Source organism: Dermacentor albipictus, chromosome 1 (genome assembly GCF_038994185.2).
Source record: "Dermacentor albipictus isolate Rhodes 1998 colony chromosome 1, USDA_Dalb.pri_finalv2, whole genome shotgun sequence".
NCBI classification, from domain to species: Eukaryota; Metazoa; Arthropoda; class Arachnida; order Ixodida; family Ixodidae; genus Dermacentor; species Dermacentor albipictus.
The window spans coordinates 236,663,620-236,690,039 of NC_091821.1; the positions used below are offsets into that span (position 1 = coordinate 236,663,620).

A 26,420-nucleotide genomic window follows, 5' to 3' on the forward strand; every position below is an offset into this window, starting at 1 on the left:
TCTATTATGGATTCAAACCAACTAGCCCGCCAACGTGTTTTAAGTAAATTAACGGTGTCACGGTGCATGGTCACGATGCCAGCACGGAGTCACGCGCGCACATGTAAAGATGAACATATCTCGCTCGATGAGCGCGAAAACTCGCTGTCAAAATTCTGGAGTGAGGAATCGCGGCAGCAGCAAGCGAATTAACATTCATGCATCTCTCGCTTCAACGCGAACGAAACGTCGAAAGCACAGCGCAAAGGAAGTTACCGCCGCTACGCGCACTCTGCAAACATCGCAGTTTGCAGAGTGAAGAAAGATAAACGTGGCTTCATAGCCTTGTGGGCCAACGAGCGATGTGGACGGTCTTCAAGTAGCACCTGCACAGACAAGGGCCGATCGTCCGGTCGTCGCAATTTGATAGACAATATTTGTCTTTCCGACTGAAATCGATGACAATGGCACAATCAATGTTCGATGTTCTCTTCCACGCCGCAGACGTCGCATGCAGCACTGTCGGTCATTCCACTCAAAGTAGTGTACGCCTTCGTGAAAGCCACTCCCAACCACAGCCGGTATAGAAGCGATGCCTCACGTCGGTGAAATCCGGGTGGAGGTAAGGGTTGTAGGGCAGGGTTCAGTTCATACAACTTGGTGCGCCTTATATTCGGTGTGTTACACTCTGTTAAAGAGAGCTTGCGTGCCAGGTGACGAAGCTGCCTTGCAGCGTCTGTCCTGGAAAGAGAAATGGGAACGCTGTGTTGTTCTTAATGCGACTCTTGGGCAGCTTTGTCTGCTTGATCATTTCCACTGATTCCGCAATGGCCAGGTAGCCACTAGAAAATAATTTCGTCGCCTTTCTGTTTGACGTCGTGATGAAGTTTGACGATTTCGTGTGTTAGCTGTTCGCAAGCTGCACGTCTGAGAACTGACTGCATGCTGTGTAAAGCCGGTCTCGAGTCGGAAAACACAGCCCATGTGCCAGGACTCTTTGTGTCAGTAAATTGAAGCGCACTGCGCAGAGCCGTGAGTTCTGCAGCAGTGGACGTCGTGACATGTGACGTCTTGAATCGCAGTGTTACTCCTCTTGTCGGTATAAACACAGCAGCCCCAGAACTGGTCGATGTGGTCGATCCGTCAGTATAGATGGGTACGTGGCTACTGTATTTCTCGTACAGCAGGAGTAAGCTCAATTGTTTTAGTGCAAGCCGTGTTAGATCTGACTTTTTCTGAAGTCCTGGAATTCTGAGGTGCACTTCAGGATGGCACAAACACCATGGATGAGACACCGACCTTGACGCAGGTGTGTACCTCGATGTAAGCGAGGCACCATATGCACTGACAGTTGGGCTAAATGACATGCGGGGTCTTTCCAAGGTCAGTGCGGCGAGGTGGTGGCGAGGGGTCCCGGCAGTGTGCCTGACATGTGCACGCATTGTGTCGACGGCGATGTGCGTCATGATTGAATAATCTTGAGCAATGGCAATAGTTTCAGCCGTTGACGCACTCCGTGGTAATCCAAGATATATTCTCAGAGCTTGTGCTTGAATGCTCTGAACTGTACGCAAATTGGTTTTGCAGGTGTTGGGTATTGCAGGTAGGCTGTACGGGAAAAACCCAACAAACCACACCCTGTACAGCTGTAACATGGATTGTGTGGACACGCCCCAATTCTTTCCTGCAAGGAACCCGAACAGTTGGCATATAGCAATCAGTCGCTTCTTCACGTGGTTCACGTGAGGAGTACAGAACAAGTCTCTGTCAATCACAACACTCAAGAACCTATGACTTCTTCTGCACGATATCATTTGTCCATTGTCATTGATATGGCGTACGGAGACATTGACTTCCGGGTAAACGCCACCACTGCGTACTTTTCCCACGTGACCTCCAGACCTTGTCTACGAAGGTAACATGATGTCGATGAGGCCGCTTTCTGAAGCCGAGCGCGAAGCTGAAGCCGTGTCACCCCGACATCCAGATAGAGATGCCGGCGTAGATAGATAGTCGAACGGTGCTTGACAGGTCCTCGAGTAGTCCAATATGGGCTAGATTGAAAAGCGTAGGGCTTAGTACTCCGCCCTGAGGGACTCCGCGGCTGCTGCAATACTGGAGTGTCGGGCCAGCCCCGGTGAGCACGCAGAATGATCGCATCTGTAGGTAGCTACGAACCCAGAGATATATCTTGCCACCAAGTCCTATTGGTTCTAACGCTTTAAGGATAGCTTCATGGGTGACGTTATCGTATACCCTTTAACGTCTAGAAACAAGGCAGCAGACAAGCGTTCACAGGCCTTCTGGGATTCGACGTACGTTACCAAGTCGACAACGTTGTCTATAGGTGAACGGACGTGCCTGAATCCTGTCAACGTGTCTGGATAAATTTGACAGTGCTCTAGGTACCACTGCAGACTCGTTAGAACCGTCCGTTCCATTACTTTTCCTACACAACTAGCGAGCGCGATCGGACCGTATAACGCAATATCCAAAGGCGACTTGTCTTCCATTCTTGAGGAACCATGCCAGTCTGCCACGAGTCGTTGTACAGGAGCAGGAGTGCCTTTCGAGCTCGTTCACCAAGGTTACATAGAGCGTGGTATGTAATGCCACCTGGCCCTGGCGCTGAGGAACGCCTGCATAAAGCAAGCGCAGCCTCTAGTTCGTCCAGGGAAAACAGGCACACGATATGGGGATCACGGGAGAATGGTAAGTGGTCGGGAGCCTGCGTTCCAGTGGAGCTTGCTTCACCGGCAATCCTCCTACAGAAGGATCCTGCGGAATTAAATGGGTGGCGCTGTACAGGCGTTGCACGGAGGCCACGAGCAGTTCTCCATATAAGAGGCGAAGGCTTTCGGGGATACAGAGACTGGCAGAAAGACATACATCGTTGTGTAACCAGCTTCTTCATACAAAGCTGTATTTTCTTCTGTGTGCGTCTGGCCAATTTCAAATCATGAATGGACTTAGTGGGCCTATATCTTCGTTCCGCACGGCCACGAAATGCCCGAAGTTTCTCTAACTCGATGTCGAATTCGGTGCGTGCGGAGCTTTTCAAAATCGAATGTGTGGCAATCTGTAAGGCACATTTTATTGCGTCCCCTAGGCTGTATGGTATGTCATCTTGACAGCAGTATTCCATGATCGATTTAAATTTCGACCAGTCGGTGCATTGGACGGCTCCGGAGAACTTGGAGGTAGTCAGCCCTTCAATCGTGAGATAAGTTGAGATGTGGTCACTTCCCCACGTTTCCAAGTCCGAGAACCATTGAACCCTTCTTTAAAGGAGCACGAAGCAAAGCTAAGGTCAAGGCAGCTACTATACGCTGTTCCTTGCAAATAGGTGGGGCTTCCATCATTTAACAAAGTTCTCGTTCAGAGGCAATAGACACCAACCTTGAGTTAATCTTGTCGCTTCCCCAAAGATAGTGGTGGGCATTAAAACCTTATAGATTCAATAGATCCAATTATAGATTATAGATTCAATAGATTATAGATCCAATCTTATAGACTTGGGCTTATAGATAATTGATCTCTTCGCTGGAGTGATAGAGGCACTGTGGCTAGCAATATACATAAATAACTAATAACAATTGTAATAAACGAGAAGAAAGGGGGTTAACCGAGGGGCCCGATTTTTATTAGTCATATCATAAGAAGCCAACAAACACTGACACCAAAGGTGGTGTCAGGTGTCATTGGTGTCAGTGTTTGTTGGCTTCTAATAACAATTGTAGTAATAATAAAATGAGAGAGAGTGAGAGAGCGATCTTTTCAGATGTGTTTTAGTTGGGGCCGCATAAGTTGTCGAAGTGTGCAATGAACCAACACTAACTGCACGAACTGACTTCCCTGCACCTCTATATACTCAGCCGCTGTTACGCTAATCGTAATCAGGACAAGGAGTTTTCGTCCTCTCGCCTCTGGCTAAAGGCGGCTCCGCACACAGAGGTGGGCAGTATTCTTGTCCAGTGATAGCAGTCATTCGCACACACAGTCTCATTAAAATATATATCTATATATATATTGAAGCTTAGCGTATAGCTTAGCGCCAAAGCTAGATGCAGCAAGTCCTGTGTACATTATGTTGCCCTGCCCAGTCCTCCCTTGTACGACGCCAGTACCAAGTTACAAAACACTATTTCTGCTTTAACGTGAGCCAGCGACAATGTAGCGAGGTTCGTTATCACACCCGAGGGAAGGACACATCTTAGCGACGGGAATAATCCGCTCGTTCCAAGGAAAGCGGACGCGGCCTAGCAGCACTACCGGAGCAGCGACTGCGAAAAGCACGAGAGGCTACATAATAGGCGCGACAGAAATCTCGCTGTGTCCGGCAGCACAAAGAGATTGCAAAAACGCATATTGTTAAGCCCGCCGGCAAAGGCGCGAGATGGCTGCAACGAGCGCTGACAAAAAGAGCCCCAGCTGCCGGAGTTTCGGAATGGCGAATGTGACTGCACAGCTAGCGGGCAGCGCCGGTCTCGGCGGACTCTCTGCTCACAAAGGCGACGCGACAGAGGCCGTCTTATCTCTCGAGAGGATTACGCACTTGTATTCCTTAAACCCTGCAGCGGCTCGCTTCTGGGAGAGCAGGGATTCACATTCGCGGGAAAAGACGGCGCAACTACGCAACGGGGAAAAGAAGGAAACATACGCAGTGCAGAAACGGCTGCTCGCACGTTTCTCGCGCTCGGCGCGTTCTTTCGGCGCCGCGCATGGCCTGCAGTGGTCGCAAAGAAGTCTCTCGCGTTATAGATATTCCCACGTTTCTACTTTGCAGCTATACATAGATATTGCGGAAACAAGAGAGTGAATTCACACGCGCATTCTATCTCGTCGAATCTTAGCGCTGCAAAACGTGGCTTGTGGCGCGAACTGAAGAACAAGTACGTAACATTACGGACAGAGAAATAAACAAGGCGCGCTGAGACAGAACAAGGATCCAAAGAGCCATATGCACAGAGACGAGGCTGCAGCCCCGAGCGCAATGCCATTGCGATGCCCCATTCTGCGTTTCGCCGACAAATCGCCCCAACACTGGCGACTTCGCCTAACGACCTCATCGAAATGCAGCGCACTGGAGGAGAACCACTTGGCTATACTTCCGGGATCCGAGCCCTCCCGGCTTGTTAGCCGCCGAGATCCCCGCTGCTTGAAGCGCTTGAACTGTAGTGAAATCAAGCAACACGCCATTACGGCAACGACTGCATTATATAGAGACCGTTGCAGATGAAACCGACATGACGACTATGGTTGAATCTGTATGCCTCGAACGGCCGGTTCGCACAGCGAACGACTTACCAGCACAACAACAACTGCAGGTCGTATAATTTAGCGAAGCCAAATCGCCTGTATCGACATCGCTGGGCGAGACGAGATGCCCGTCTGAATGGCGCGAGCGCGGCATCCCCGGAGGCGCGCATATTTTGATTCCCTCTGGTCGATTGCACCAGCCGAAGTAAAGCTACTGACTCCGAAATTACGTTTCCTTGTAAATGTGAGTGATGCCAAAAACAAACACGGGCTCGTGCTGGCGGGGCCCTGAATCTCCTGTCTCTCGCGTGCATTTTATTTGCCCCCCCCCGCTTTGCCCTGGTGCACAGCTTGGCCGTGCTTTCGCCAATAGAGAGCGAATGCAGGCGCGCGCAAGTTTGGCCGGAGACCCACAATGGGCAAGCCAACAATGCAAACGGCGCTGAGCCAGACGACCCGGGCCCCCGTCGCGGCTTGTATTATAATGCGCGGCGCAATTTGTCCCGGAAGAGAAGAGCTTGGAGCGCGTGCGCGGAAAGAAGAGAAGAAATGGCGCAGAGGAAGACCTCTGGGAGGAAGGGGAATCGAAACAAGAAAAGCATCAAACGAATAAAGAGGAAATGCGCAGTGGAAGCGAAAGCTTGTCTGTCTGAGTATCAGCCCTCTCGGCGAAAAGGGCAACGATCCAATATACGGCGGCAACTGCGGTCTCTCTTGACACAGTATGCGCACGCACAGACTCGCAGAGGCGAAGAACCGCGCAGCGAGCAACTCGCGTGTGATGCGGCATTGCAGCATGGACGCTGGCTAGGCCTGCATGTGTGGGAACTGACGGCAGAATGTGTGCCTGCTTATGAATTGCTGTGTCTGTCCCTCGCCTACGTTTCAAAACTCTCCGCATGATTGCGTATTTGCTTTTTCTTCCTGGCAGTGTGTGTGTTGGCCTTAATAGCGGAAGGAAGACGAAGACAAGAGAAAACGAGAGGACAAGCGTTTTGCGTTATTAAGGCAAACATGCATTCGTACAAGCTTGCCAAAATATCTGTTCGTGTGCGTGTGTGTGTGCCTTAACAGCGGAAAGAAGACGAAGACAGATTAGTAAACGACAGGACAAGAGAGAGAGAGAGAAACGAAGAGGGAAAAGTAGGGAGGTTAACCAAGGATGTGCCCGGTTGGTTACCCTACGCTTGGGGATGGGGAAAAAGGAAGAACAGATAAGAACAAATAAGGAGAGAAAAGAAAAATACTAGTCAGCCATTCACAGTCAATCGCAGAGGAATCGCCACTGTCACAAGCGTTCATACAATCCTGTGTACTTCAAAAAAAGCAGAAAGGCTTTTGTGGGCTTTTGCATGCAAAGAACGCATAGGCCATGGTCCAAGGACCTTTTCTTCTGAGAGCACTCTATTGTCTAGCAGGTTGAGTTTCGCTTGTAAAGACGTCGTTGAGTGTCAGTGGATGGGCAGTGACACAGAAGGTGCTTTAGAGTCTCATCACACTCGCACAAATTGCACGCCGCACTGTTGGCCATTCCTATTACGAATGAATAGGAATGTGTAAATGCGACGCCCTACCACATGCGACACAGTAAAGTTTTTCGCGACGGGAGAGTCCAAGTGGCAGGCGAAGTCGCAAGTTAGGGTCGAGAGAGCGCAGGCGTGAGTTGGTGAAATCCGGTGAATTCCATCGTATAAGTGTGATGTGGCGAGCAAGTGATTGAAGTTGTTGCGCAGCATCAGCTCTTGAAAGTGGTATAGGAACCCCCCGATGTTTTTCGTGAGCCGAACGCGCAGCTTCATCTGCGCTGTCGTTGCCGACAATTCCGCAGTGACTTGGCAACCATTGAAACACAATGCCGTGGCCTTTCTATAGCGCGTGATTATGAGCGTGCCTTATTTCGTAAACTAGCAGTTCGTGTAAACCATGACGTCGGGCAAACAGCAGAGTTTGTAGGGCTGCTTTGGAATCGCAGAAAATGCCCCAACGATTTAGTGGCGGTTGGAGCACGTACTTGAGTGCACCTTGAAGAGCCGCAAGTTCTGCTGCTTTCAACGTTGTATAGCGCGAATATTTAAACTGCAAAGAGACGGCGTCTGATGGAACTACTGCTCCGTTAGAACTGTTTGAATTGGTGGAACCGTCCGAGTAAATGTGTATGCCGTCAAAATTCCTGGGATTGCTAAGAAGGCAGACCTGTCACCGCTAGCCTTGAACAACAGGACAAGCGTCTTCCTTGCGTTATTAAGGCTAAAATGCATTCGTACAAGCTCGCCAAAATTTCAGTTCGTGTGTGTGTGTGTGTGTGCGTGTGCGTGCGTGCGTGCGTGTGCGTGTGTGTATGCATGTGTGTACCTTAATAGCGCAAGGAAGACAAAGACAGAAGAGTAAGCGGCAGGACAAGCGTCTTCCTTGCCTTATTAAAGCAAACATGGATACGCGTACAAACTAGCCCAAATTTCAGTTCGCACACGTGTGCGTGAGTACGTACGTTCGTGCGTGCGTGCGTGCGTGCGTTCGGAATTATGTGTGCGTGCGTGAATAGTTATTACGGTGTGCACAGGAGTTCCTCGCACAGTATTCTGAGAAATGTACCTCGTCATGTGGCTACATCAGTATGACTTAAGAATTAAACACGAGTAGACTACATCCTACTTGAGAGATCACTGTGGTAATTGATCATCTCTGGAAAAGGCCTTTGTCGTGTGCCGTACGTAATGCTTAATTATGTTGTTGTTAGTGATCGTGCTATCACGAAACGGTTATCTACTGCTGAGTCATTTTTTCGTGCCCGCAGCTCGCAATCACGCGTCAAATGAAGTAAGACACCGGAGCATCTATGGAATCTTGGACTTGCAAAAGACCGCGATGGCAGCCTATAAGCTTGATGTGCACTATTCCCCGGAAGAATTGCAATTGCCAATCAAACTTGTTTTTATGCAATTATGCACAGACTACAAAACTAGGAAACGGGAACGGCAGATGGAAGAGCACGCGCCGAAAATTGCTCCAAACGGGTTGCCAATTTCGCTTGGCGGGCTTTGGCGCCCACGTATAGTGTGCGTGCCTGCCTGCTTGCCAAGCTGATTTCGCAACAGCAGCGTCAAATGATGTCTGTTGCTGATCCTTCAAACACGCTGTGACGGTGCAAGCAGTAGCAGAAAATGACTTTTTTTTTGTTTGTTTGTTTCCTCAAAGAGGCGGCATCCGGTGTCTTCGGAGCTATGAATAACGCCGAAAATTTGCTACCGCGTCTCGGGTTGGGCTTTCCGGCGATGCGCCCGACCAAATTAAGCCGCAAACGACAGCGCGTTGGCAGCCGACTGCCTCGAATTTACGGAGCCATCGCAGCGCGAAAGCGCTTGGCGGTATCCAGCAGGCCGCGTCACTGGGAAAGCGAACGAGCCTTTCCAGTGACAGCGGCCCCAGGCCAAAAAGCAGCGGCGCGAGCTTTGCGGCCGCCGGTCTTGGCAGAGAGAATCGCCGGGGGCTCCTCCCGCGTGGCCCGCGGCGCGCGTAAATCAGTCAAGCCGCGGTCTGGTGCTCCAGTTAAACGAACGCGCGCGCCGGGACCCCCGCGCCGCCGGGCCCAGACGCAAAACGGCAGAAAGACGGGCCAATGAAAACGCCGTTTGATCCTGCTACCGTCCCTGGAGCTCCCTCTTTCATAATATTTATTCCCCGCTTCATTAAATATTTTTTCTTCTTTCCCGCCAGCAGTCTCTTTTAATGAAGACGGGCGAGAAAAAAAGTAAGGAAAGATGGGAAAAACAAAAATCGAGCTGCACCGAGCCAGAAAGAAATAGCGAGAGAAATGCGCGCGGGCCACGGATTTCCCTCACCTCGTCATTTCTGGTTCGTCTCGATCTTCGTCCCAGAAAAGAATGGGCCAGGGGGGTCCCCGGCGACGGCTCCGGTGGCGAGGATTCGGAATAAATGTTTACGCGCCAAAACCACCGAGCTATCGGCCCACCCCACTTCCAACCGTTTTTACTTTCGTTTCCTTTTTTTTTCCCTCTCAGCGCCGCAAAACAAAGCGCGGCTGTAAACCAGCGACCGCTCGTGCCCCCTCCCCCCCACGGCGGCGATTTATAGGAGGCAATCGCGGCCGCCAAGCAGGTGCACCTTTCTCGTTCTCCCGCTTTACTCGTCTTTTCTGTTTCTCTCAACCCCTTGCCTACCAATTCGACGCAACGCATTTTTCAGCATTTCTGGCGGAGAGCGCGCGCGCGCTCTTGACCCCTGGCTTTTGTGTTGCTCGGGCGCCTGAGACTAAACACAGGGCGCAGTCTTGAAACAAATTTGCGCGCTCCTGGCCCATGGGTGTTGACCCAAGGCCCTTGGGCGTGTTGCAACACTGTTGTAGGAGACGGCAGCTCCCGCCGCTTGTCTGCCGCACGCGCAGACGCCACGCGAGCAGCGACGCAAGCCCGGCGGCCGTGCGCGCGCGAGGACCTCTGCCAAGGAAAACCCTGCAAAGCCGCAGCAACACAAGCAGCAGGCGCCTCCTCGGGTAGCGGCCGAACTGCTGTCATTTTGCGCGTCTCGGTAGCCACCGCGTTCTGCCTTTTTTTTTTTCTTCTTTGCGGTGCCACCAGGCCGGCACGCCCGGGGTGAGCGTGAAATAAAAGAAGAGCTCCCGCCGATGCAGCGGGTCCCCAAGACCAACACCGCCGGGGCAGCGTATGCTCCGTGTGCGCGCGTCTCGGGCACAGGCCCACGAAACTTCCTTCGTTCCAATAAAGCGCTGCAGTGGAATGGTGGCTGGTACTTTTGCCCAGTGTGCATCGACAATTGAGTCTATTCTTAGAGAGGCTTGTGATGGGTAGCTACAGTATCTTTTATCAAAGCAGTCACACAGACCTTTCATGGTCACCAAAAAAATCTGAGGCGCTTCAGAGCAGACTCTGACGCGTGCGCATTAACCGCATATGTGCCCCTGTTTCGATGTTGTTGCAATTATTTTTATTTCAGAGGTGTACTGTAATGTATGGCCGAAGTGATTGGCTAAATTTGAGTAGGGTGAAGGGCGTGCAGTAATAAGCAGATATGATGAATTATCCCTCCCTTAGGAAGTCCGGGAGTGACTGTTGTATGTTATTTGTCGGAGTGGCCATGCTTCTGCCCGGCAACCTCCACTCTTGGAATACGTTGGCAGTGCATCGCGGCCCTGCATGATATATTTACAAAGGCAACGCGACTAGTTCATCTACGCTGACACTGCTGAATGTTGTAGTCTAACAATTTACAATGTTGCGCAGTGGCCGAGGCGTTTTGCAGCCGACAAAAGCATCGTTCAGACCAACCAGTAGCGTATTTTTGTCAGCAGCGAAAGAAAGCAAAAGAAAGTTTGTTCACTGAGGACTGAGTGCTAGCATTGGACAAATTAAGGTTGGGTGCGAGATGCAATGGACGGATAAAAAGCAACGGACGAATGTATCCGTCCGTTGTCTCCCGTAGCGAATCCGATGTCCGTGGGATTTTCAAGTAGCGTTATACGCTTATCAGTCGGTGTATTGCATCTTGTGCCTGACGTCCCGCAGCTACGATGGGACAATCGGAGGAACAACAGCTTGGTTGCCGGCTGATTTGGCCTTGGGCGCTTTGACGAGCAGCAAGACGTTACTACTTCCTACCGGGTCGCGGCTGAACGCGTACGTCGTTTACCAGGACAACCGCTATATTTACAAGCAGAGGTAAAGTGCGAAGTAAGACACATGTAGCAGCTATACTTGTGCGAATGGAAGAGAAAAAGCAGCTTCAATGTGGAGATGTACTTTCCCATACGTTTTTTTGTTAAATTATTTTTGTATGGTACTTAGGAGATGTCGTCGCCTTTAATTGGCGCCGTTAGTGTGTTTATGCTGTCTTATACTCGAAATTTTGAATGCTGAGCTTTATCACATAGCGTTGGGCTAGTTGGCTTGACATGATGCGATACTAGCGCTAGAAACAGGGGCGCAAGACGAAGTGGTGTGGTGTCTTCGTCCCGTGTTCCCCAACTACCGCGGTAGCCTAGTGGTTTTGGCTCGAGGTCGTGGGTTCGTTCTCGGCTGCAGTGGTCACATTTTGATGGCGGCGAAATGCAAAGACGCTCGTGTGCTTAGATGTAGAAGCACGTCCAAGAACCCCAGGTGGTCTAAATTAATCCAGAGACCCACCCACCAAAGCGTGCCTCATAATCGGATCGTGGTTTCGGCATGTAAAACCCCCTAATTTAATTGTTCTTTGAAGTAATTATCGTGTCCCAGTTTCCTAGGGCTAGAATCGCATCTGAAGGTTATGTTTCAATCGCGTGATACTACATAGCCGCCAGGAGACATGGCATGACGCGGAGCCCGATGACTGCTTCGACTGAACTGGAACGTTTTGGAGTACGCTAAAAACGTGACGGAAGCTTATTGAATGCGGTTGTTGGTATCAGTTGCCAGGCGCTAGTACTTCTTGCGGTGGAAAAGACGCGAACAAGCAAGTCAGGAAACCATCGCGTCTTTTTCCACCGCAAGGAGTATGAACCCCCAGCAACAAGTAGTAAGACGCTAGTGTGCCTCGCCGTGCTACTGCCCTGCGTATGTAGCACTGGGAAAACGAAAGAAAAGAAATAAAAAGTAAAATAAGGAAGGCACGGTGCTTCAAGATGATGTTTACGACATATGGGCATGGAGGTTCTTTCCCCTTATATGTCTAGACCGACGAGCCTGAGGGCCAGAGGCTCCCGCCCATTTTTAAGAAAACAAACGGGTCTGTCAGAAAGAGCCGTGTTTAGGCTCACATTTAACGGGTATTTGTCAATGAAGACAGCTTTGGAAACAATTCTTCCGCAGAAAGTATTTATGGGCTCATTTCACGCTGGCGGCTCGGCGCTTCGCGGAAGTATACGCGTACGGTATACTTCCGTGCAGGGCGTATACGCGCGTAGAACGCGAACAACAGTTGCCGTTGTTTAGCCCATGATGTCCCAACATGAGCCGTGACGAGGGGGCATTTGGGAGCTCTGGTCGACTAAACTTTTGGCGCAAGGAAATCAACTATAGGATAGCACAAGCGATGATTTACGACATAGCACGCACCTAAAGAGATTCACGATATGCTCATGTCGCAAAAGTTAAAGCACCGAGTTTCCATGCGCTTCATGCCGTCAAGTTGAAGCAACGCCTGCAGTCGAGGTAGCGAAGAAAGTGTGCGTGCGTGCGTGTGTACGCGTGTACGATGACAAGAAAGACACATAAAGGAAAGCCTGGGCTATGCAGCATCTCCACCGAAAGATTATTCTCGCTGTTTCGATATTCTTCATATCGTAATATCACTCCTTTCGCCGTCCGGTGCATGGCTGAATTCTAAACGGCAGACGTTTGCTACCTCACATATATGCGTTAAGCCAAATACCCTGGCAGCCCAGCTGCTGCGCTTCGTTTCAGGCGTCTCGGCCTTGCCACATTTTGCAAATGATAGCGTAATCTTCACTTCGCGCCGCGGGTGTTCCCGACACTTCAGGCGCCCCGGAAGCATAAGCAGGGGAATAAAAGCAGGTCACTGCCAGCGAGCGTATATGGATGCAGAAATTTCAGGGTCTCTCTCCCGCAGCTGCATTCCTCGGCAGCAGCATAAGCACGCGCGCTGCACGAAGAGTCACGGAGCGCTATGAGCCTGGCCTAATTGAGCTATTCTTCATCCGGACAGTCCAGGCCGAAAAGCAAGCTCTCCCGCTCGCAGAATCTATAGCTCAACTCGCCCGGGGTCGCGGCCGCAGTTTATCATCGATGTTCGGAATCGGTGCGCGTCTCGCATCTCTCCATCTTGTTTCTTTTTTTCTCCCCTCGCCTTTTCACCCGCAGCAGGATTATGCCATCTCTTAAACAAGGTCACCACAAACGACCCACCCCCTTTTTCTCAGGGCAAACCAGTTTGCTTCCTTAAAAGTGAGCCTACTTGAAGGGTTTCACCTTGGAAAGTGCAATTACAGAATTGCACCAGTCTCGATGCGCCCCAGCGTCACAACACGGCCGACGAAACACGTCACATTCACTATAGCTCGCGTGCATGCATGCACACGTGCTCTTCCAGCTCTTCCGAATCTGCGCTCTGGCAGGCCTTCCACCTGGCGCGTCTCGCATCTTACTATAAACGACTAACGCCCTCATCTCTACTAATTAGTAATCAATGCTAACTTATAAACCCCTCCCATCTTCCTCTATTCTCTTCCCTCAAATAGCTCGTGGTTATGTATTTATGGTTACAGTTATCGAGAGAAATTTTAGTCCAACGATCACCTACTACGACGGGCTTCAGGCTGTTCTGGGTTTTTCCCGCCCCTTTTATTCTCGTGCCACCATAAGTTGACGATACTCCGCTGGGCAACCAAGACAGCGCTTTTTAGCACTGTGGTCCGTACTTCGTCTCATTATATCAAAAGCCGCCGCTGCAACCCCGCCGCGATCAGCTTCTGCTCGGTTACAAACAAATTATCTGCTAAGCGGACTTATTCAATGTCCCGAGAAAGTGCGCTTCGATATCGATATCCCGAAACGCGTGCCGCCGCAGACGGCTACATATGTGCAGACACGTACGCTACACGCAACAACAGCGCCACCTTCTATCATGTGTGCAGCATGCTCCCTGCTTGGCGAGCGTGAAGAGCTGTGTAGTTTCTGACTTCCTGTCACAGGGCATTGAGAGGTTGCCGCCGAGGCCGTGCAACTGTACTTTGCATACCTCGCTATACGGAACTGTGTACAGACGTCACTTTCAGCACGGTGGCACAACTTGCGTGCCCGTCGCTTTGTCGTGAACTATTTCTTCTTACGTTGTGCGCGCTTATTGTGTTCCACTCGTTTTTGCCTGCGCAGCTCTGTATGGCCGTGTTTGTTCATTTCCTTGGCGACCGCGTTTTTTTGTGGGCCGTGTGCAGACCCCCTGCAGGGCGCATATAGCGCTCGGCATGCACTGCTCGACACCGTCAAAGGCTGCGTGATTAATGGAGTGCGCGTGGGCAGCGCACGTCTCGCGACCGAAGAAGTGGATTCCGCGGTGCATCCAGCGACGAAAAATGACCAATAGGCCCGGACTGGGCCGTGGGTCGCGTGGGCGACAGCCGGACGGCCTCCATCTGAGCTGCCATGACTGACGAAGATTAAACACGACGCGCGCATTAGGAATAAACGCGCTCGCTCACGCAAAAGCGTGGTCGATTCAGTATTAAAAGGAATGTGACCTTTATTGTAGTATTGTGCGGGTACTAGAATTTCTTCTTTTTTTTTGGCCTTGCTGTGAAAACAACGTCAGCACAGTGCACCAATGTGTACACTACAAATTGCCGGGGCCGTTCGTGGTATCAATCAATTAACACATCTTAGGGAACTCAGCCTTAACCGGGTAGCACGAAACACGCTTTGTTTATGCCACTCTTTAAAGCCAGCTTTCAAAAATTTCATACCCCGAATAATTATACAATTTCATCGCACAAAATGTCGCTTTGCCGACAGGCGTGACTACGAGAAGGCTGTTGCAGAAAAAAACTAAATTGAGCGACACTGGTGCTTCATCCGGAGAACTCGTTTTTATCGAGGTCGCAATAAAAGCGATTCGCCATCAGAGAACGCCAGTGCGTGCCGCAGGGTATTTGCATGGTTGAAGTCTCTTTTTTCAAATCGGTACCCCTTCCCCCATCCCCCAGTGCAGAGTACCAAACCAGACGCGCGTTTGGTTAACCTCCCTGCCCTTCCTTTCTTATTTCATTAATTCCTTCCTTTCTTCCTCCCTTCCCTCTCTCTACTCGAAACCATGACTTCTCTACCGCAATGAAAACGGTAATGAGTTCATTAAAAACCTTTAAGTCAAGTAAGAGAAATTATTAAGAGGAATAACTTGACGCTACAAGGGTAAAATTGGGTGAATTACCACATGTTTCGTTTATATCAATCGGTATTATGTCGACAATGCGCATGTCACCAGCAATCACGTCTAGGTACGACATGAACATCGCGCGACACACTACTCCAGTTTATGAAGTTTTTTTTTTTTCCTGCTTCGAGTCCCAAAAACGACTTCCAGCACCGTGTCACCCGCTGCGATGGCTCAGCGGCTGTAACATTCTGCTGCTAAGCATATGGTCTAGGGTTCGAACCCCGGCCGCTGTGGTCACTTTCCGAAGAGTGCGGAATCGAAAAGCACCCGTGTATACAGTGCTCTGGGTGCATGTTAGAAACCCCAAGTAGTAGAAACTACTGATGACATGACCAACATCATGATGACATGTCCTCTGATGACATGTCCGACATCATGATTAGTTTGGCTGGCACCTGTACTTAGGAATGGTTTTAGCGTAAGAATTTTTTTGTGAATACGGGTCCATGGACCATTGACGCGAGCCACCAGGGCACTGTTTTTAAGTCACCGCGTGTCCTTTCAGCAAGAAGTACTGTTATAAAGGGGCACCGTTGTACTTCTCTGCTATGATGTCTTTCAGCAGGCTCGCCTGCAGCATGTGTATAGTGAGCGCCAAATGCGCGAGATTGTGGCGTCAAGTTTTCCGTTAGAGCTCTCACACTAAGCTCTTAGGCGTATCTCGGGGCGAAACCTTTGTTGCGAAGCGCTCGTGACAGGCGGGCGAGGCCAACTCACAGTGCGAAGGAATGCGCGCCCGCAGCTTCGGTGCCCAGTGGCCACCGGCTACACTGCGACGCGTCGTTTATCTGCTGCGATGCAACAGGGGAGGCAGGCTTACGAACAGCGCAAAACGCACTATGCGTGCGTGCGCGTGTATACTCACTGCGGCACTCGGGGCAACATGTGCCCGGTGTCTGGGCGATTCGGCTTGGCGGGCATGGCAGCACTGGGCACGACTTCTTAGTGCACGTCACGCGCCCATCCTGCGAGAAATGAATATACGCGAGCGCGTGCTCAGCAAGAGACCAGCATATAGGAGTCGTACGTGCAGTTTAAGACACACACAGTTAGGCTCTGTCGAAGTTTCCCAGTTTTCCGGCCCACATAAGCTCAGAAAATACTTGGCCTCATCGTTTGTTCGTTCGCGTTTACTTGCCGCAACGCCTGCAGTTGCGGCTCAGTTCAACCACGAGGTCGCAGGACCCAATCTCGGTCGCGGCGAGCGCCTTACGAAGGGCGTGGGATGCAAAAACGCCGGTGTACTTTGACCTAGACACACGTAAAAGAACTTTCAGATGTTGAGAATTGATCCGGATCCCTTCACTACGGCACCCCTCATAGTAGACTGGACAGTTGTGGAAGGTTATAGACGCCATCAATTATTTAGCAAACGAGCAAAGCAGACCAAACTGTCAAACTCACCGGCTAGCTGACTTGCTGATGAGATAAGTAACTGTCTGAATTACCAACTAACTAGTGAATGAATGATTATGCTGTAATCCGCATGCTCAAGGGCCATTTTTAGCGTCAGATGGAGGGGATGTGGAAGTCAAGAGGTTCTCAGCGCAGTGTTTCTAAACCGGTCACTAGTTTTGCCATTCATAATCGCCAGTTTACACGCCGGTTTCGCGTCAATAAGTCGAGTATATGTGCGCACCGTAAGCAAGAAGAAAGTAAAGCGCAGCAACTAAGAACAACGCAAAGCCCAGCGCCGGGCTAACAAACCTGCAGAAAGCTCTCGCGCGCGCTGGCGCTGGTTTGGGAGCGTCAATTGCCTCCGCGTATTCCGTGCACCCGAGCAAATCTTCGGGTTCCAGAAACAGAGTGTCCTTGCCAGCTTGGAGCAATTCCAACCCAGTCGCTGTGCTCCGTGATAAATGTTCCCTCACGACTCATTCCCGCAGATCGCGCACAAAGAGGCCAAATATCAAGCTTACACGCACGCGCGCGTACCCATACGGGAGTGGAAAGAAGAACAAGAAAGAAAGAAAGAAAGAAAGAAAGAAAGAAAGAAAGAAAGAAAGAAAGAAAGAAAGAAAGGCGGAAAGGAAACACGTGGGCTTCACTTGCCGCTGCGAACGCAACGCGACGTCGCGCGGTCTGCGGTGACGCACCTGCCTCGAATTCCGTACATCGTAAAGTAGCGTGCAGTGGCCTCACGTGATATTATGCCACGCGGTCACACCTAACATTCACGTGCCGTTGGCCAAGATGGAAAGAAAAACAACATCTAATTGGCTCTGGCAGGCAGCTCATGCTATGTAGCAAACGTTGCGAGGCCTATACCACGCTAACGCCCGAAAGCACGGTAAGCTGCAGCGTGGCGCCTTCCGTTGCAAGCCGATGCAAGCACGTGGGTATTTGCTGCCCCCGGCTCTGCGACCGCGTGCATGGCGCTCTTTATAGCGGGGTTTGTTTTCAGAGCGACGAACTATATATGTATGGGCATGCATATGAAGGCGGCATCACATGCGCATTTTTAGCGTTTTCTTTTTCGTCTCTCTTGTCCACATCTCTTGGCGTCTGGCATAGTTTATTATAATTGTTCACGACTTTTCACAACGTCCACTCTTTTGAAAGCAAGCTTGGCACTTCACTAGCATGCAACAAAGATCGTGAAAAGGAGAGGCAATATCGCCTGTGGCGCGTGATGCCTCGTGCATCTAGCAGCAGAGGCGTCGTATGTTTAATTCAACGTGCGTAGCGCTGCAAATACTTTTGTAAGACACTCTGTGAAAGGGATGATGTCGTTCAAATGTGAGTGAGTTCATGCGGAACGAACGTGACTCCAGACACCCTTGAATAAGTCATACCTAGTGGCGCAATAATCACGGAATAAAGAAGCGCACAAAACTATACGGCTGCGTTGTACACATAGATATCGAGATTTCTCATACATATATGTAGCATAGATAAACAAAACGAACAAAACCAGGGACTGATGGTTTCTCGCGAGTGCCTGAGGCTTGGCAGAGAGCGTCGACGTGTTTAACTGCGAAATCACACACGAGAACCGCTTCATTATTATAAGCGCTCTAATGGTTACGATAACCACTACAACTTAACATGAAATCGATTACTCGGGTGTGGGGGAGATCTGCTTTGAGGGTACGTGTTTCATTCGCGGAAGCCTCCATCGTAGCCATGCATGCCCCCTCCTCTCAAGGGAAAAAAAAAGAATGAACGAAACCGCCTCTATTGCATCTTGAATAAGGTCTAGAAGCATGTGCTTGCTTAAGCATCACTATAGCTATACCAGCATTCGTACCTTATCCTACATTCCTATTTGCGGTTGACTAGGAGAGGGGGCAGTAACAGTCTTCGAGACTGTTATTGACAATAATATCTCTTGGAGAGGTGAGAATATAACAGTCGATGCGCAGGCATTGGACTGCTTGAATGCGTCAACCTTTGTTATTTTGTAGGGGTAGTCGCGAGACGCCGGAGCTGCAGCATAACCGACTTGGTGAGACTTTTAGCATGCACAATTCAGTTTCGGAGGGGACGCGGTATAATGCCCTCCATATCGGGCTCTCTTCTGGAACGAATTTTCGGAAACCTTTGTCGTCGTATTTTTGGCTACTATAGTGAGGAACTTGTTACATCACATTTCGTCCTTCTTTTAGCGTAATCTTTGGTCATGTCACACGGGAGAAAAAGGAGCAAAGCCGCCCCGCAATTTCTTTTTTTTTCTTTTTTTTGCGTGGGGTCTCGGGGTACCAGCTCTCCTTGTTCAGTTACTATTAGATATAATTGGAAGAAGATGACGGCACTTCTAGAAAAAAAATAGTGAATCGTTCCAGAAGCATCAACCGACATTTACAAATGCCCAAGTCTTAGCTTCTCTGGCAACCTACCAACTCGCCCTCGTCACGCGTCTTTACCGTCAGGGGACATTCTGGCCATTGAAGCGATAAAATGATCGCTTAAAGGCGGCCGAACTCGAGCGGTTTTGAGTTTTAGACATGCAAGGTAAAGAATCGACTGCACACTTGGCGAGCACGCGAATGGCCTAGCGGCGAAGGCGCGAGGGTCTTGCGGTGCCGCGCGGTGACCATTGGAACACCGACGAGATACGGCGTCGCTGCTTGGGAAACGAGACGCGGTGCGCTTCAGCGTGCTCCCACGTCGCGCTGTGGGCAGCTAATTAAATACCTGGAGCGGACCTCCTCGCGGCAGCTAGAGAATACGCGGTTGTATGTATATAGGGACGACGCCGCGTTCCGTTTTTGCTTTGCGTTATTATATCTGTTTGTGTTTCTCGCGACAGAAGTCTCCGGGGTGTGAAACGATCGTATTAACACATTCTGAGAAGTAGCTGCCATTAAATGTAAATTGAGCTCCGAAGTCTCTCGCAATTATGTCATCTGGAGACGTCCTGCGAGTGGCTAATTGTGGGCGTTGGCAAGCGTCCTGCAAGATGCGCGCCGAACTGGCGTGGGCTCAGCACGGCGGCGCGACGTGGCAGCTCCCGTGGCCCCTCTTTCTCCCACCCTACTCTTATTTATCCTATAATCGCCCGCTCCCAACAGCTCTCTGTGTTACTTCCCGGTGGACGCAGAGAAACAGCGAGAGAGGACCGGATCACGTCTCTCCTCCTGTCTGCGGTGAAGTACGTCAGCGCTTTTTTAGCCCACAAAATGGCGCGGAGCAAGCGACGGTCATCGCTGGCGTAAGCGCGCATGCTGGAAAATGTCGAATCCAGTTCTGTGGGTCTTATTAATTTTTGTACAACACTTACAGGCTCGCGACCCCGAACAATGCACAATAGAGTCACCTTAAGTCATTTTTATCGCAGACACACGCATGCAAACACGCACGCGCACACACAGTATTTGACCTCCTGGTTGACTACCTGTAGAACCTGAGCCTGTCCTCCGATGCTTTGAATATGATTCTTCTCTACTATAGGGGCTTTTACTGCGAACAACAGTTACGAGCTTGCAAGTCGGCCGATCGTGTCCGTCAATCTTCATTACAGACACAGCGTAACGTAAAGTGGATATCCGAGCATGTATACCTGGGATCCAACCAACGGTCATTGGTTCGATCTCAGGCATACGCGCTTTTCTTTCCTTTGTAACCATATAATATGCGCCAAGGTGGTTTGCGCAAGTGTCATAGTCGGTCGATACCGGTGAGCCATCGTGGCGCAATCTGGACGGACACAAAGGAACGAAGACAGGACAGTCCGGGGGCTACGGGTGGCTATCGCGATGCCGTAATATGAATTTGAGGGATATTTGGGAGCGTGCATTACGTACCTTGCAGCGGCAGACAACGCAGGGGTCCCGTTCGTCCGAGGGTACGGTGTCTCCTTCGGCGTACTGCCTGCCGTTCACCACGCAACCTGCACGGAGGAGATCGCAGTGATGTATCAAGCACGACACAAAACAGGTTTCTCTCGATTTCGTGCTTGCATTCGATAGCAAGTAACGGTTTCGGAACGTCGAATACATGACTTCTAAGTTGAACTATAATACAAACACTCATAAATGAAAAACTCCAGCGCTTTCGGCATCGATATTCTGCTGAGTTGCTTCATTTTTTTTTTGTAAGTGCGCTTTTTTGCGCTGCTTATCTGCGCCCACTGAAGATGTGAGATATTTTTTCATTTTTATTTAAAGTTTTTATTAAAATAATAATAAGAATAATCGTCAATGGTCGGAGCCCATAGTCCAGGGCTCCGCTGGCTCTTGCCATCTTCTCAGCTCTCTGGACTAGCTTGAGCTGGTTGTCGAGGGCCGATAACATACCATAGAATAACGTAAGGAAAAACCCAACCCAAGCCAACCTATGATAACATTCACTTTGTATGTGGACTTGTGTTACCGGTTCGCGTACCTACCTTGTTATACCATCACATATTACCTTGACAGTGTATACTGATCATACTGCATTGTACTGCATTGAACATGGTAGCGTATATGTATAGTTTGTTTTCGAGACCATTAAATATTACGCACCAAATCTCCTGTGAGGGTTATCTAAACGATGCGTCAGCATTTGCTAGCAATAGTCTGCTATTTCGTCGTTGTATGCCGCTGTGTGTGGTATAATTGCGAGAAACACTGCAAAAGAATCGTGAAACGAAGAAGCGCGGTTGCAACACGGAAACGTTAACGGAGATCAGCATGAGACGAGGAAGAAGAGGCGAGTAGTAGCAATGTTCAGTCATGTTATAGATAACTCCTAGAGGATGTGGACGTGGGATGAAATGACCAGAGAGATATTGTAAAGGAAGCAAACATATACAACGTTTATTACGTACACTGTCTCTTGTATGGTTCTTCTTGCTGCGTTTGTTTATCTTCAAATTGAATGACGGTGCGTTTGGATGATGCCACTGCTTCGTAGGAGATGAGCACTGGCCGATGAGGGCTGTAGTACGTGACGTAATTGAACAGTGTCACGTTTGGTAGACCTCGCACATACATGTGGTCGATGATGCTGCCCCCTCTCGACGTGAACCTTTATCAACCGTGATAAACCGTACTCCGGCGGCGGCCGCGTATGGCGCGGCCGCGCGGGCCCTATCCTGAAAGCGATCTGCGATGGTGACAAGTGCGCCGAGTGCTGATGGCTTCGTGTGCGCTGTGTTCTCGCCGCTTGGTTCGCGTTGAACTGGGGAGGCAGCGCGAAGGTCAATTAGCTCGCTGCTGCGGGTCCTATCTTGAAAGCGATCGTCTCACGTGAAGGTCGGACGGAGGGACGGACGGACGGACTTCGTCGTTCGGTAGGCATAGAAATGATCACGCATTAAAAAAAAAGAATTATGAGGTTTTACGCGCCAAAATCATGGTATGATTATGAGGCATGTGTTAGTGGCGGACTCCAAATGAATTTTGACCACCTGGAGTTCTTTAACATGCGCCCAATGAACGGTACACGGGCATTTTTGCATTTCGCCCCCATCAAAATGCGGTCGTCGCGGGTGGGATTCGATCCCGTGCCCTCGGGCTGAGCAGCGCAACACCAAAGCCATTATGCCATCATGGCGGGTGACACCACTTTGTCCTTCGGTGCTTACGGAAGGCCTTCTGGGAAAATAATAGACGCAGCGAAAATGGCATTTGGCTGCGAGTTTGCAGACTGATAGAAACTGTTGTTTTACATAGCTTCGGTATGTCCTCTGAGTCGACGTGCATGACTTAAATACTGACCGGCTTCAAGTCTGGAATTGATACATCTGCCCTTGAGGGACTAATTAAAAAAACTAAGTGAATTCTAGCGAACTAGAAAGTTAATCAGCGATTATGACACGGTTTATGATGTCTGCCGGTATGAATAATGTGTTAATGAAAAAATCTTTATCAGTACTGCACCGTGCTTGAGAACTATACTTGCTTCGAGGAAATACCGCGGAATGCTTACCGCAGTGACAGTGATCATTCGTGCTTATTTCTGGTGCTACAAAGAAAGAAAAAAAAGATTTTGCTGAGCAACCAGACCTAACTCTACTGGCAATTCTTTAATTTACGTATCACCTTCAATGCAGATGAGTGCAAACTACATAAGGCAGATACGTCGACTGCTTACCAATGTCAGCCTTTCGAATCTGCGGGGCGCACTCCGTCTCTGACTACAGCTTATCTCTGCCGTTGCGCCGCGCTACACAAATGCTGTGTAACGCAATCAACGCAGCGTAACGTATCCGAGCGTGGCGCGGTGGCATAGCGTGCATCGAAGCGTAGTGGACAGCACTGCTGAGCAGGCACAGCGGGTTCACACGATTGAAAGGCAAGTGGAAGATTGTCCTCCCGTTTCATGAGGCACCGAAGCGAGCACCGGCCGATTGTATTGTGCACTCACCGCTCGGGAGGGCCCGAGGCGAGCTGCAGCGGCGGCGCGCGCGTTCCTCGGCGGGGTTGTACGCGTGATGCCGCATCGAGTCGCGCGACAGAAGGACGCGCGCACGCCCAGGGGCGCGCAGGATTTCCTGCCCGGCCCTAATGAAGTGCGCTAGCTCTGTCGCTGAGCGTTGCACAACCAATAATCGCCTCGCGGCGGGCAGCCCGCGTGTCTGCTGCTGCGCGTGTGCTGCGCGCATGGGTCGGCGCTCCGCCGTCCGGGGGCGACCGTTTAATTGGAAACTGGCGCCAGTTGAGGATGTTTACAAGCGGCTCCCGCAGCAGCTGGTCTCGTGCCCACTGACGGCGGCGGCGGTGACCACGATGACGACGACGCGCTGCAGCACCCGACGCTGTCGCCCTCTCCCAGGTACCGTTGGGCCCCGGCAGAGAAGGCGCGAGCGTCACGTGGCAAGGATGGGCCACCGCGCGCATATTACCCGACGCGCGTCGTTCTGCGCAAGCGCGCCGAGTTGCGCCAAATTGCGTTTGGAAACGCGATCCGCTTGCGTCTGTGGGCTCTCGCTTCTGCGAAATTCTCGAGGCAAGTTTTTTTTACGCGCAAGGGTAACTGGCCAGCTCGTAAAATCGGCGGTGTCTGTCTGAAGCCGCGAAGCAAGCGAATGAGGAAGGCGCCTGGAGGTGATGAGAATCGCGGCCCGGGGAAGTACGAAGAAGCGCGTTGAGGTAACATTGAGCGAAGTGGGGATGGAGAAACGAGTCGAAGTGTTGCGGAGGAGGAAGGCAGGCCGGAGGCGCGCTGGGTTGACCTCCTCTGGCAGTTGTTACAGATTTTCTTTACGATGCATACATACCAAGTGTTTTTACTTTGCCACGGGTGTAAATTTTTTGGCAGCAACGCGATTACGCCAGTGCCGAAAATTTACATGAGCAGCGAAGTAGAATACACTTGGTTAAGGCAATATTAGCTGTTTTTGTCTGTTTGAGCTCTGCGCCACCACGTGGCTGCACCATGCAGGCGGCTCCCGTTTATGCGTTCGCCCCGACGCTCCAACGCCCCGTCCGCCTGCGTTTACCTGCATACCGGACAAGCTAAACCTTTCTATTGTCTTCGCGTGCCGTACGTCGTGTGTGCGAGTGAAAGCGTGGGACGGTGATCCGACGATGGCGGCTCAATCTCGCGTGAGCAAGGGGAGGAAGCGCGCCGTATTCAGTCGCGCGCATGGCACCGGGGGACGGGAGGGAAGGGAAGGGGGCCGTTGTATTTCGGACACGCGCGGTCGCGCCGGCTTTCAATTGAAAGCGACATGCTTTGGGGGCACAGTCTAGGTGGGCCGACGGCTCGTAGCTTTGCGTGCGCTGTGTTCTTGCAGCTCAGTTTGCGTTGAAGCGATAGACAGCACGAAGGTCACTTCGCTCGCTGCTGCTGCCGCAATTCCTCACGCCAGCCTTTTGACAGCGAGTGTCCGCGGTCATCGAGTGTGATGTGTTCATGTTTGCCTGTGCGCGGTGACGTCATGCTATGTAACTTAGATAGTAAGCGAATGCCTACAACGGGGCGTTCTACTCCGGCGGCTACTGCGTATGGCACGGCTGCACGAGCCCTGTCTTGAATATTTATTATCTGCGACGTGCACAGCGTAGGCGTCTATAGGAGCACCGAAGGCCGATAGCGTCGTGTGCACTATGGCAACCATACGCTTTGCGTCACCCCCGTTCACGAGGTGAAACATCACTAACTTTTTCTTTATTTTTTGCTTGTCGGTATTAGAATGGCTCAGGCTACGGGTCATGCGAACGTGTATCACTTCTGCGACTCGAAGAATGATGTTAAGAAAATCGTACCTTCTAACACCCGTAAGGGATAGTGGAAATTTAAAATTATCAAGGAACAAGAAGTTTAAGGTCGCCTTTGACTTTGTACAAACGAAGAAGTGAATGAACGAACAAAGATATAAATGAATGAATAAGCCAGCAATGTGAATCTGCACATGCTACAAGCGCGCCACCGACCTGCAGCTATAGCGTGTCACCGAATCGCATATATGCGTTTTCGCGTCGCGTGTTGTGGCCGTTGCGCAGTTCGACCGCGTTATTCGTAGCACGCGGTGCATCGTGGTCACGGCCACTCCTCTAGACACATTGGCACGGTCCATTCAGAGTATATCAAGCTGTTTCCACGCCTATGTGTTACGCTGACACTAATGAGCCCTGTACGGCACCTTGGCGCACGATCAGATTTCACGGAAAGGACCGTAACGACCACTACATGCACTTGATATTGATGCGAGTAGGAATTGATTGGAGGGTGTTTATGCAAACGTAATATGCCAGAAGATAAAACACCGCTTGATAGAGCGCTCTTTCTTGCGTACGTAAGCATTATAGTGAATGATAAATTAATGCCTCAACTTGTCCGGCAACTCCTACCTATTTGTGTCACCCTTAAAAGACGCGTAGATTGCATAGTGTCCTCCCACGGGGAGTACCCGATATATTTGTTGTCATTAAATACACCACCTTGACGTGCCCGCAATAAAAAGGAAATACACCTTTTCTGAACTGGCATAGCAAGCACTGCAGAAATATGTTTTGTCATCATTCGCTGGCAAAAAAAAAAAAGGCCAACAACTTATGGCGGTCGTAATGCAGTGATTTGGGCTGGTATGACACCGTGAGGCTTGTAGCGCGTGAAAAGACACGGACGGAAGGAAGACTTGTGTGTCACGTCTCCCTTTCGTCCGTGTCTCTTCGCGCGCTATAAGCCTCATTATGGCGGACGTCGAATAAAAGGTATTTGACTACATATCAGTATTTCGTTGTAGTGCCTTAGTTCGAAAACTGTGAGCGTAAAAATGTGACCACTGCAGTTGTCGGGATATGTACTACAGCAACACATGCACGCTCTACACTTGGGATTCTGGACGGGCTGACTCCTGCTCAGTGACAACGGCGTTCAGCGCTGCCGGAGCTATCTGACCAGGTGACAGAACGTTTCCAGTGTAGAGCTTACAGTAAAAAGAAAACACCGCGACGTCACGTCTGCGAAGAAGCCCAATGTACCACGTGTAATGCTTCACACACACGCATGCCCGGCATAGCAGTCGTGGCATCAGGGTCAACACATGTATACCTAACTGGTTGTGTGGAATCGGCGCGTAGTGTATCACTCGACTTCGATATTTCGAAAAGCCGACAAAACGGCGAATAAGGAAGGAGTTTTCTCGCTCTCTTTTGTACCCGAGAAGCGGCACAGGACATTTAAGTTACATGAACTGATTTTAATTGTTATTTTTTTTTTGACAAAGGAGGGCAACTTTCTTTTATGGACTTTTGCGTGCCATGTATAATGTTTCCTGCCACTATAAGACTGTATCCGGGGAAGCAGATACATTTAATCCATCAACGAAACGCGCAATTTCCGAATCTGGAAGAACTAGGTTGCGCTCATCGTTAAAGCTGTCGTCTGCGAAGCAACGGCAGTACGTT

General features: G+C 50.5%; 1 protein-coding gene across 2 annotated transcripts in view; it reads right to left on the reverse strand.

Moving 5' to 3' along the window:
* Positions 1-26,420, reverse strand: part of cv-2 (crossveinless 2) — a 249,887-nt gene that overhangs the window by 46,476 nt on the left and 176,991 nt on the right. For both annotated transcript variants that reach the window (XM_065430950.2, XM_065430949.2), the window contains 2 exons: positions 20,385-20,470; positions 16,004-16,103 (listed from right to left, as the gene is read on the reverse strand). In XM_065430950.2, the coding sequence (XP_065287022.1) occupies positions 16,004-16,103; positions 20,385-20,470 (186 nt within the window). The remainder of the gene's footprint in view (positions 1-16,003; positions 16,104-20,384; positions 20,471-26,420) is intronic.